The sequence below is a fragment of the Mustela nivalis genome (assembly GCF_964662115.1).
Source record: "Mustela nivalis genome assembly, chromosome: 19".
In the NCBI taxonomy this organism is placed as follows: Eukaryota; Metazoa; Chordata; class Mammalia; order Carnivora; family Mustelidae; genus Mustela; species Mustela nivalis.
This window is the reverse complement of record NC_139038.1, coordinates 513,396-526,033: the sequence shown is the minus strand read 5'-3', so window position 1 is coordinate 526,033 and position 12,638 is coordinate 513,396. Positions and strand designations below refer to the sequence as shown.

The following is a 12,638-nucleotide window of genomic DNA, read 5'->3' as shown; positions in this document are numbered from 1 at the left end:
AGATACTCACCAAAAGGAGAGAAGGACCACGATGGGTATCCGCCCCATCCCACGCTCACACTGCAGCTTGAACCTGCCAGTCCTCCCTCTGGCCTCCCCCACAGTGTCCCCTTCCTGGAGCACGCCTCTGGGCATTCGCTTCCACGGCTCTCCTGTTCCGGGCCTTGGGCATCTGCAGGGGCACCCGTGCTCCCTGACTGAGGCAGGTGCCTGGAGAGGTGCCCTTGTGGATCTAAAACAATGTCGAGCCTGCTCTCCCTAGAACCTCCTTCCTGCAGGTCTGGTCTGAGGGTGTTTCTGCCTGGCCAGAACACGTGGTAGCCTTTCTAGATCAAAGTAATGCCATTTCTGCCTGCGTCTCTTGCCAAGAGTTACCAGGGTAAAAGAAAACGTTTATTTCATGCATTATATTTTCTCAGATACAGTCAGCTTTTCTGTCAGTGGTGCCTCTGGATTTCCTTGGGCTAATTGACTCTCGCTCCAGTCTGTGGGGCTTTTGGATTTGTGCATTTTCAGTACATTTAGTGCATGTACTCAGGGTTTTCATTGCCCTCAAAGCCAGTAAGGATTGTTTTTAAATGCATTTCTAATCACACAAGCACTCCATGACTTAACTATCGTACATGAAAACATTTACATTGAGACACACTGAAGTGACGCAGACAAAATTCACCGTCTCTCGGCCACACCGCCCGTTGTCCCCTGCTCTCCCCTCCCCCAGTGGCCATGGTGGGTCCGTTTGTCCTGCCCAAAGTTTTCCATGCATGTTGAATTGTTTCTGTGCCTTTTGAAATGCAGCCCAGGACCTGTGTAACTGTAAGAGAATGTGTTGCCGCAAGTTGGGTTTCCCGTATTAGGAAATTGTGCATGCCGTTTGGTCTAGAACACCGGAGACCATAATCCATCTTTGTAGAGCTGTGTGTCTGCACAAGACCACACGCTGTCAACTCCACGTGTTTGTGACAAGCAGACAGGCAGCAGACGTGAGTGGTGGCAGCTGACCCCCTCGCGGTCGGTCAAGTCTGTATTTTGGAAAAGGGTCGTATTCACAGCTGCTGACTGGGAGAGCGGGCTGGGCCTGCGGGGGGGCTGGGGCTGCCGCCCCTCCCCACCCCATGTCGCTGTCTAAAGACCCCTCCTTCCCCTGAAAGTTGCCTCCCCAGAAGGGGCCCCAATAGGCTTCAATTATTGGACTCCTGCATTCCTTCCTTTTCAGAATTTTTTGTGTTTATATAGGCGTTCCCAAGCCCTTGGGCAACCTTTAACCTGAGGAGTGTCAGGAGACAATGGTGATGGTGGCAGCTGTGTCCCAAGTGTTATTTGCTAATTAAAATCTAATTCTGTAGAGGGTTATCAGATCAGTGGCAACTGGAGAAAGTTCATTTGCAATCAGAGGAGATTAAGCTCCACCTCCAGGGACGGTGGGGTCACCGAACTCCCGGAGGGCGGTGGCTGGCAGATGCTGTGCGTTAGAAATGGTTTTGCTTCCCAGGGTGCTTGCGCTGGCCTCCCACTGCAGTGGCGACGCTGCGGGACGAAGGTAGCCAGAAAGGTCCAGATAGGCCCCCACTGCCTTCATTCAGACGTGCTGGGAGGTCCCCGGGTCCAGCCAGCCCCTCCGCAGCTGAGACAGCTCTGCCCCCTGCAGCCGGACACCCTCACAGGGCCCCAGTCATGATGGTGGCAGCAGTGGGGGCATCACCGGACCCAGGCCAGGAATGGTCAGGGCACGCAGAGCAGAGAGACCAGGCAAGGCCCACAGCTGGTCCACAGCTGTTGCCCCCGCCGGGTCACAGCCCTGCACACCCAGGCCCCACTTCTTTATCTTCCAGCAATGCCCGGGACCCTTGTGTTTTTCCCAAATGGTTGCTTGGGTCCATGTGGTCCCCTCCAGGGCAAGGACCGCAGCTGGGGGAGGGGCAGAGCTCCATCACTCCATCCCCCTTCCCAGCAGCGACAATGGGAGAGGGGCTTCGGCTGCTTCCTTGTCATCCCCTTTCCAAGGAAGAGAGCCAGAAAGGACCCGCTGCCTGAGCTTAGACAGGCTATGCATTGTTTCATTGAAACTGCCAGCGTTTAAAATTCAGGAGGTTTCACCTGTCTCACTCTCTGTTTCCAGCTTCTTTGGAGAAGCCTTTCGGCGTCGGCCATGGGCTGGCTGTGGGCATCTGGTGGGTCTGGACCCCCTCAGCATTCCTAGCTGGCCCCTGGCGCCATCGAGGGCGGGCGTCATGACCCTTTGAACAAGTCTGGAGTCATACTTAGCTTCCTGAGGACATGGAGCGCAGACTCCAGCCACCGCCATGCCAGGGTGACCAGAAAGAGAAGGAAGCTATGTGTGCCCTTCCCAGGTTTCTGTGTCTAGTACCACACATGGGCCCTTCGTGCTGGGTGTCACAGAAGCCCCAGGCAATACCTAGGCTGTGCAGGCTACTCCGCACTTGGGTCCCAGCCGCCCAGCTGCTGGCCCCTCCATGGGGACAGGGCCCTCAGAATGCCCCGGAGTCCACCTTTCATGCGACAGGCTCCTCCAGCCTCGAGCAGAGGCCACATCCTGGTGACGGCTGGCCCCGTGAAGGGTGCAGAGTCATGCCAGCAGCCCTAATTGTGGGAGCAGGCACTTCCTGCTCTCACTGCCCCTCCCAGGCCCCCCTGGGTCAGTGTCCCCATGCTCTTGGCCCTGCACTACTACGGTCCTGACCTTGCTCCAGGACTTCAGCCCTAGGTGGCTGCTGACGTGCTGCCCACATGGCTTCCACGGGGACAGAGGCTGGCCCGCACCCAGAGCTTGTTTGCTCCTCTGAGAGTCAGACTTTCTGTGTCGTCCGCAGTGCTGGCTGCCGTGGGCTGATGAGTCTGAGTAGTGGGTGTCCCCGTCACACTCCTCAGATCACTCCGCCCTTGGCCTCAGGAAGCCCCACCTGAAAACCAGATGCCTCTCAGGCAGCTAGGGGTGCTGGGCCTCTGGGGCTGTGTCTGTGTGTGGGAGACTTCCCAAGAAGGTGAGGGGGGTCCAAGGACCCTCCTGTACTGGCAGCCTGTAAGCCCCATGTGCGTGTGTCTGTGTGTATGTCTGTGTGTGTGTGTGTGTGTGTGTGTGTGTGTGTCTGTGCATGAATGTGTGTGCATGTCGAGGCTGCTGGAGTCTCCCTAGGGCAGGCCTGAAGCCCCATGGCTGGTAAATTCAGCTGTTTTTAAAGGAGACAGAGGAGCTGGAGAGAGCTGCTCTCTTGTTTTAGAAGATTCCGGAAGGATCTGGTATTGAGTTGGAACACAAAGGTTGTCGAGGCACTGGCATTTTAGGAGGGGGCCTGTGTGGCCTGTGGGGACACTGGAAGGGAGGGGGGTGCTGTGCAGACACTGGATGGCCCAGGGCAGTGTGCTTGCCCTTCCTAGAAGCATTGGGGGCAGTAGCCTGATCCCTGGCCAGAATCACAGCGACCAATGCTGGCGTTCCAGGTTTTCCAGGAAGGGGGAAGTGTGCAGCTGCTGGAGTCTTCAGCCTCCATCTGGTTTTATAGTGGGTGTCTGGGAAAGTGGCGGTGTCAGGAGGCAAGGGTCCACACTAGCGCCATGCCCCCCAGCTGCTTGGCCACCTGCTCCCAGGAGAGGTTCAGGCAAGCATAAGGGCCTCAGTGGATGCTCATGGTGGGAAGCCTGCCCCTCCCCATCCCCTGCAAGCCGTGTGCACTCAGCACAGCCTCTGTGAAACCTGGGGACCAGAAACTCCTTAGGGTTGGGTGGGTGGGGAGGGGGTGGGGACAGGGAGGGTTGGAGAGCGTGGAGGCAGCTCTAGGGTCTCAGGGGATAGGGGCCCTGTCGAAGCCAGAAATCCTAGCCCCCAGCGCAGAGGCGCAGGTGCAGGGCAACAGGGCTGAGGTGAGTGAACTTTGACCCATCCTGGGGGGGTGAGATAGTCATGCCTGGGTCCCTGGGAGAGTGGGACTCTGAGCAGCCCCGTCCCCAGCTCTTGGGGTGAGAGGGGCACTGGGGGTCCCAGCACGGGGTACAGAGGGGCTCAGCTCCCAAGAGTGGGGGTCCAAGATGCCATGGGACATCCTCACAGGCCAGTTTTCCCTTGCCTTTCAGGGAGACACAGTGTCGGGGACCAAGCAGGAGACGGCCCCCGAGCTGCCTGCGCTGACCCCAGAGGAGAAGAGGGTCCGGGACAGGAAGCTGAAGAAGGAGCGGAGGAAAGAGGAGAGGAAGCGGCTGCGGGAGTCGGGAGCAGCCCAGAGCCTGCCGGCCAAGCGCTCTGGGTCCCAGCTGGCCCTGGACTACCTCCGTGGGTAAGACAACCCTGTCCTGTGGGGCCCGGCCAGTGTCCCAGGGCATCTGTGCCAGGAGGGACACGGGCTCCACGTTCAGTGACCTGGCTCCCCTGTGGCTCCTGGGACCACTGGGACCCCAGGGTCTGTAGCGCCACCTCCAGTGGTGTCCCTATGGCCATTCTGGTGGGTGTCATCCACCCCAGGGGCTGTCTGAGGGAGGGGAGGGCCGCCACCCTGTGCCTCAGGAGCTTGCCTTGCAGGGGGAGCAGAGCAGGGCATGGTCACCAAAGCCTCCGCCAGAGCCCTGGGACTGCCTGCCGACCCTGTGTCAGTCATCCTGTCGTCACGCCCAGGCAGCAGCTGCCAAATGTATTCTAACAGCTTCATGGGAGACTTTCTAGGAGCTCCGGGAAAAGTGAGGCTGCTATGAGACCATTGGCTTCTGTTATCCGAGAAACTTACTGGGAAGTAGAGGCACGTGTTCCAGCCCGGTCCCTATGCCTGGTTCTCCTCCCCATGAAGTGGGTCCCTACTTTCTGCAATTCATACTCACTCTTCAGGCCGGGAGCCTTAGCAGCCAAGACCGAGGGGGAGGGCTGGGGACCCAGTCTTCACTCCGCTGTATGGAGGGCCCAGCTCCCTGGCTGTCATCTCAGGGGTGGCACGCGCTGCGGCTCCCGTCAGCTCCTCCAACTCCTTCCTCCGGGCCAGAGGTGCCCTGTCCTGGCCCCACAGCCCCGCCCCCAGTGGAGGCCGTTACAGTGGGTCACCCGCCTGGACAGGGTAGAGGCAGGGTAGAGGCCCCCGAGTGGGCGGTGATGCCACAGGGCGTGGAGGCCGGCAGGGTATGGAGCTCCAGCAGCCCAGGGCCTGCCTGCAGATGTGAGAGGCTGCTGCACCCCATCACAGCCGAGAACCCTCATTACACCTGGGTTCTGGTCCATGCACCACGCTGCCTGTCAGCAAGGCATCTCCTGGGTGGAGTGGGAGCCCCAGCGGGTGGGCTGGCTCGTCCTTATTCATCGTCACCATCTTTCTTGTCATTGTCCTTATCGTCCTTGTTCGTCTGGGGGCCTCCTCTCTGCCTGTCGTGGAGGTGCTTGGGGCCCCCAGCTGGTGCCCCTCACTTTCTGTGGTCCCATGCGGCATATCTGAAGCCATTCAGACACTCCCTGGGGGCTCAGGTGACCAGAGCCCTGGGGTTGGGTAGGGGGTGTGGCTTTGGGTTCACAGCCAGTCCACGCTGTCCATATGCGGGTGATGGAGCCAGGTCCAGGGAGTCCAGGTCCCAGCCAATGGAGCTCAGAACCACCACACCTCTCTCAGCCCAGGAGGGACCCCACAGGCCCTGCGGCGAGGTCATGTGCCATCCTCGAGGAGGGGGGACAGGCCAGGGAGCAGCTGGTTGATGGAGGCACAGGGAAGTTTATTACAAAGAGGCATACTGAGGGCTTGCTATGAGTCAAGAAGCCGAGACCCAGGAGGAGCAGACTGAAGGGCAGCCACTCCCCCAGGGCTGCAAAGAGGCCCAGCCGTGGCTCACAGAATGGCAGAGAAGTCACAGGAGCCGAGCCCACGGGACTTGCCAGGAAGGCTGCTCATGGGCTATCTGGCTGTGTCTACAGTGGACCATTGGCTCCTGGGGGTTGCTCGCCAGAACCAGGCTAGAAGAGCCTTCCTCTTTTATCCTGATATGTCTCTCCAGCACTTTCTCCTTCCATTGGCCCAACTGGCAAAGGAAGCCCTCTGTTTCTATGGAGCGGGCGATGGAGGAAAGTTTGAGGCAGAGGCCATGACTTGATGACCAGCGTGGGGGAGGGAACCCCTCGGGATTACCCTCGGGAACCAGTCAGAGGGTTTCTCTCTTCTTTCCATCCCTTCTTCTAATGCCCGCTGTTTCGGTGTCTGCTTTCCCACTTCTACCGGGGCCCGTACTGAGTGCGGCACCTGCTGGTGTGGGAGGCTGGGCCAGGCTCCATTCCAGAGGCCTGGCATGCTGCTGCCCGAAGGGGGACCGTCAGTCAGCCTCCTGGCCTCAGTGATGCGTGGTAGATTCACACTGTGAATCCGACTGTGGCCATGGTGTCTGCTCCCCCGGGAGGACGGGGGAGTGTGGCTCAGGTCCTGCTCTGTGGCTGCCACACAACGTGCCCATGTCTCCCTGACACCGAAGCAGTGCAGACCAGCATGGCCCTCCGGGTCGGGATTCTTGGCTCCTCCCAGCTTGCTGTCCCTCACCCTCCACCACACAGCTCTCGGTTTTGGGTTTGTGGTTTTTTTGTTTGTTTGTTTGTTTGTTTGTTTGTTTTTTAAGATTTTATTTATTTATTTGACAGAGATCACAAGTAGGCAGAGAGGCAGGCAGATGGGAAGGGAAGCAGATTCCCTGCTAAGCTGAGAGCCCAACTCGGGGCTCGATCCCAGGACCCTGAGATCATCACCTGTGCTGAAAGCAGAGGCTTAACCCACTGAGCCACCCAGGTGCCCACAGCTCTCAGTTTAAATGCTTTCCGCACTCTGGTCAGCAGATTCTGCTGTAGCACACAATAAAGGCTTTGCAAGAATGGCCGATTTCATGAAATTCCAAATATACATAAAATGGTGGCCTTGTCGAGCTGGAAGGAAGAGCCCCGTGCCATCTGCTGCAGGTGTGGAAGCAGGCCCAGTTGGCCGAGGCCTCCCAGGCATGTGGAAGTGAGGTGTCCTCCCAGCACCAGGCCCCTGATCCCCCTCTGCTCCTTGTCGGCTCCCCTCTGGTTGGGGGCCCAGGGGACTGGGGAGCCACACAGACCCTTCCGCCGTCTCCTGCCGGCATCTGAACTTCCTGTCCTTGCTTTCTAGCTGGGCCGAGAAGCGTGAGAACTGGAGATTTCAGAAGACAAGGCAGACGTGGCTGCTGCTGCATATGTACGACAGCGACCAGGTGTGTGCACGCTGGGCAGGGAGGGGAGAGGACGCACGTGGTCAGGGACTAGGTGGGTGTGCATGCTGTGGGGGGCAGGTGTGTGCACACTGGGGGAGTCGGTTGTGTGCACACAGGGCGGGCAGGTGTGTGCGCACTGAGGGGTGGTAGGTGCACACTGGGGGGTAGGTGTGGATTGTATGTCAGTGTGGACTTCCTCACAGGTCATTGTCCCTTGCTATCATCATCTACTTTGACACATGCAGTTTTCATGACAACTGTGGTGGCTCTGCGGCAGGGAGGTCGCGGGTGCCTGTGTGCACATGATGGGGGTGATCTCCAGGAAAGAACCACTTGAGAGCCACAGCGAAGTGAGGCTGTGGGTGTGGCGGGGTGGGGAGGGCAGCTGTCCACACAAGGCCCAGGGCTGCAGGCGGTCTGGCCTATAGCAGAGCCCCCTCAGGGCCAATAGCACCACGCCCCTTCCCCATGACCCTGCTGTCCTGCACAGCCCCGTGCTAGCTCCCCACTCGGAAGACTTCTGAGCCCAGGATCCCAGACCCAGGGACACGTGGTCCCCAGAACCCCCCAGAGCAGCTAGCACACGCGGGCAGCCAGTGGGAAGCTACGCGCACAGACTTTGGTGCCCCGACCACCCTGCCCGGGCCTGTGTGCCCTCTGCTCCCGGACCTGGAGCCGCTCCTCACCTCTGGGGACACGCTACTCCCCGGGAGACGGGGCCAGGGCACCCCGGGGACCACTGCTGTGGCCGGCCCTTGCTTCCCAGTCGTGCCCATCCCACTCAGACCTGGTTGTCCCAGTGGTGGGAGCTGTGCTAGGAATAGGTTGTCACTTTGCTGGTTGTCCCAGTGGTGGGAGCTGTGCTAGGAATAGGTCGTCACTTTGATGAAGCCTCATTTTCTCTATGTTTACTTTTGTTGTTTGTGTTTTCCACATCATAACTAAGAAATCACTGCCTAACCTGAGGTCAGGAAAATTACCGCTCTTTTCTGGTAAGGGTTTTTTAGTTTTTGGTTTTACGTTTAGGCCTTTAACACATTGGGGTGAACCCCGTCTGTGCTGATGTAGGTCTTCTGCGTGTGTGGCCACGTACTGTCCGTTGAGCCGACTGTCCTCCCCAGAGTGGAGGGACGCTGCACCTTGCTGCTTCCTGGTGTCCTGCCAGTTCTTACATGTCTGCCCTGTTGGAACAGAGAGGACAAGGCTTGTCGGCCTCACTGGCCCTTCCTCGTGTCCTGAGCTGCCCTGGAAAAAGGGGCGTGTATATCTGAAAACCCAGCTGGGGTACTGGTGGTTTTCGGGGGCTGTCCAGAGAGGGTGCAGTAACCAGTGGATGGAAGGGTAGATTGATCGATGGCAAGCCTGCTGAGGTCAGGGTCAGCGCTCACCTGGGTCTAGCATGGGCAGTGCAATAGAGGGGAGCCCTGAGCCACAAGTAGGTGACTATAGCCGAGGTGCCTAGGGATTCCGGGAAGGGAGGGGAGGGCCAAGCTGGCTGTTGGTGGGTGTGGTCCTGATAACAAGGCCTGGCCCTCAGTTCAGCAGACACTCCCAGGGCCTGCGTGGCTCAGCAGGGTTGGGGGTGGGCAGCAGGGAGGGCAGTGGGGGAGCCTGGTGTGAAAGCCAGGGGGTCCTTTGGTGCTCTGAACCCCAGATTCTGTAGACAGCGGTGCCTCTGCCTCCCAGCCTGCATCCAGCTGCCTCCTGATCCCACAGTCAGCCACACTCCTCACGCTTCCCTCTGTGGCCCTCATGCTGTCCTGCCCTCAGTCTCCCTCCAGAGCAGCCTGCCACCCTGGACGGGCCCTGAACTGCCGGCTCCCGTGTGGCACATAGTTGGGCCTCTCTGTGACCCCCACAGCACAGTGCAGGGATGCTCCTTGTTAGGACCTTTGCAGCAGTAGTCCTCCAGCGCTGCCCGCCAGAGCAGCAGAGGCCGTGACCTGAGGCAGAACGGTTCTGCGGTCCCACACATGTCCAGTCTTCCTGGCGCACTGATGAGCAGAACCCAAACTAGCATCTTCCTCCCCTGGGAACCTTGCTTCCAGCCCCCAAGGCAGAGGCAAACACAGCCCGACGTTGTGGTGGCCATCTAGCTGCATAGGACAAGGGTGTGTTCATGTGCATGCACGTGTGTGTGCACATGGGTGTGTGTGCAATCCCCAGTGTGTTCAGGAGTACTTCCTTCCAGGAGCAGGACATAAAATTGGGTTTCGGGGATGAGACAGATCCGGAAACCCGATCTAGTCGTGAGGTGGACTGATGGGAGCTGGAGGGAAAGCCTGGAAGTGGCCCACACGTTCAGGACGCCCTGAGGAGGAGGGAGCCAAGGCCAGTCGATGGGGAAGGAATCTGTCCCCAACAAGCCGCGTGGGACCTGCTGGATGCCACACATCAGAGAATGAAAGTGACCTCAGCCGACCTCTAACAAAAGTGAAAATGAGCCCGAGCTGCAGGCTTCGGGGCTGACGCTCTCCCTTCATAACCTCGGGTCAGGCACAGCTGCCTTGAACACAGCCCCACAAGCACGGTGACATGGAGGGACGGACAGACGGGAATGAGACAGCCCCCCACAGGAGGGAGGAAGTGCGCATGTGCCCCATATCCTGCGGCCAGTCTGCTACCCGGGCAGAGCCTTCCTAGCTCAGTGACAGGACAGCCCAGTTTCAGAGTGGACAGAAGATCCATGCAGACGCTTCTCCAAACCAGACAGTCCAGGTGGCCGGGAGCCCCTGCAGCAGAGCTCCGCGTCGCTGGCCCCCCGGGGGGAACGCCCACCAGTCCATGGCAGCCAGGCCAGCGAGGGCGGCTGGTGGCACGTGTTGAGCAGGACACAGCTTCTCTCTGCCCTGTGCCTCTTGGAGCACCCTGTTCCCACATTAGGTCTGATCGCATCTCCAGATTTCTCCAGGGACGGCAATAATGCAGTCTTCACATTTTGTTCTCTCCATATAACCTTTATTTTGTCCAGGTTTGTTGTGGTTTGTGTGCTTGGCCTCTGACTTTGGAATCAGAGACTTAGCTCCAACACAGCGCCCTGTAGGGGTGACCAAGGCTGCACATGCCCCAGTGGCCCGTGCACTCCTGTGTGGGTTGATGTGCTAGACTCATGATCGTGGGTTTTCTCTCCTGTATCCTCCGATTTCAGAATAGAATCTTCTAGTCTTGCTGCAGGACACAGGCTTGGCTACTGACGCTGTGGAAGCTGGTGAAGGGCAGCCCATTGGAGGAGGCAGGGGGCAACTGTGGGGGCAGGGCGTAGCATGGGAGTGGGTGGGCTGGGTGGAGGTCAGTAAGTAGAGGGAGGTAGGGTGAGGGGAGCCCATTGGTAGAGGCAGGAGGCAGCTGTGGGGGAAGCTCGGGTGGGAGGACAGCCTGTCAGGGGAGGCAGGGGTGTAGCCCACAGAGGGAGGCAGGGGGCAATGTGAAGTGAGTGGGGGAAGCAGCTGCAGAGGAGGCCCAGGGTGGGGGGCAATGCGGAGGGGGTGGTGGGCAGCCTGTCAGTGGGCAGCGTTGGGGGCACAGCAGGGGGAGGGGAGGGAGTGGGGAAGGCTGCTGTCCAGCAGGCGAACTCTTGTACCCCCTCCCTGTGCCCAGCCCACCACCCGGGAGTCCCTGTGCCTCCCGTGTCCGTGGCCACAGGCTGCTCTTAGCGCGGAGCTGCTTTGTGCTGAGATGAGCTCTAACTCATGCACCGTGACATTTAGTGCTGGAGCCTTTAGCTCGGATGAAGTTCATGTGTCTGGGGCTTATTTAGCTGCTCGTGCACTCTGTGTCCCATCTAAGAAATCGTGGCCCAATCCCAGGTCACCAAGATTTTCTGCAGTGCTTTCTTCTAAGAGTTTACAGTTTTAACTCCTCATTTGACCCGTTCTAAGCTGATGTCCGAAGCCGGTGTACGGTAGGGTCCAGCTTCCTGCTTCTGCACTGGGACATCCCGTGGTCCCAGCAGCGTCCGTTGGAGCATTGGCTCTTCCCCACTGAAGGGTCTCTGTGCCCTTGTCAGAACTGGCTGACCGTGGGGGGTGGGGGGTGTCACCACCTGCTGACCATGGTGGGGGACTGTTGGGGGGCAGGTCACCACCTGGGCCCCAGCTCTGCCCTTGCCCTGGGTGTCTGTGCCAGTGCCTCTGCCTTCAGGACTCTGGCTTCAGGGTCAAGACGTGAGAGTCACTGACTGCTTCTTGAGTGGACCTGGCCATTCCTTCAGTCTCGCCTCTGGATGGTACCAGCTGGACCCGGAGTCAGGCAGCCTGGGGTGATGGCAGTTAAACTTGGCTTTATCAGCTTCATCTCCCTCAGACCTCCGTTCTTTGTCCTAGAAGATCTCTCTCCTCACAAACACATCTGTCTCTTTAGTGGCATTTCAGGAGGGGTGAGAACCCAGAGCTGCTGAGCCTGAAGCCCGTAGAGGGAACAGCCCAGGACTGGGAGAGGGTCTCTGCAGGAGGTCAGACCTCCCTCCCTACCTCCCCCAGTCCCATGGTCCTACAGGAGGGGGACAGAGTGGGAGCAGGTGTGTGGCATGGGGCGGGGAGGTCCTCTCGCCGGCACAAGGGTGCAGTCCGAGATGCCATTTGCTGGGCCAGGAGCCCTGCCCGGAGCCTGAGACCCACACTGTGAATGCCTGGTTTCCCCACCACTCAGTGTCCACACGTCCCTCGCCACCCCACCCGGCCCCTGACAGACTCATCGTCTCCCCTCCCAGGTTCCTGATGAGCTCTTCTCCACCCTGCTGGCCTACCTGGAGGGGCTCAGGGGCCGTGCCCGGGAGCTGACGGTGCAGAAGGCGGAAGCCCTGATGCGGGAGCAGGACGAGGCCAGCGGCACAGAACCTCTCCCGCAGGGGAAGACCCAGCGCATCCGGCAGGTGCTGCAGCTGCTGTCCTAGGGGGTGGCCGGCAGGATGCAGCCACCCCCCAGCAGAAGGCCCCGACGAGGAGCAGGTGGGGTACGCGCTGGCCCACTGCCCTGGGGACTTCCAGGCGCTGAGTCCCTGTGCCTGCTGGCACCTGACCCTTGCAGGGACTGACTCTGCCTAGCCAGACTGTTTATAGACAGTGACACGTTTTTGTGCTTTTACAGCAGAAAGTGGCCACTGCGACCTCATCTAGAGGTTTATCCTGGCCTCCCAGTGGCCCTCAAGACTGCAGGGTGGTTGCTTGTTGAGAGAAAGGTCTATTTTTCTACTCAGAATGTCTTAGAAATTGACCAGAGCCAGCCCATCCCTCCAGCTGTCGTCCATCCCCGCTGGGGGGGGGGGGGATCCCTCTGGTGCCGGCCACCTGCGTCCAGGTCACCTGCCTGTGTTCCCCAGCGGGTCCGGGCCATGCTTGCCCATCTGTCACCTCCTTCTTGGGGCCTGCTGGGCCCTCACTGACCAGTCCCAGGGAAAACCTGGCTGCATTTTCAATAAAACTGGCCCGTGTCGGCCGTGGCCCTCA

At 59.4% G+C, this 12,638-nt stretch overlaps 1 protein-coding gene across 5 annotated transcripts in view; it reads left to right on the top strand.

Annotated features, from left to right (window-relative positions):
• The window catches only part of CHLSN (cholesin), a 123,225-nt gene extending 110,587 nt beyond the window's left edge, over positions 1-12,638 (top strand). For all 5 annotated transcript variants that reach the window (XM_082713996.1, XM_082713997.1, XM_082713998.1 and 2 more), the window contains 3 exons: positions 4,090-4,289; positions 7,113-7,194; positions 11,903-12,638. In XM_082713996.1, the coding sequence (XP_082570122.1) occupies positions 4,090-4,289; positions 7,113-7,194; positions 11,903-12,085 (465 nt within the window). In that variant the 3' untranslated portion in view covers positions 12,086-12,638. The remainder of the gene's footprint in view (positions 1-4,089; positions 4,290-7,112; positions 7,195-11,902) is intronic.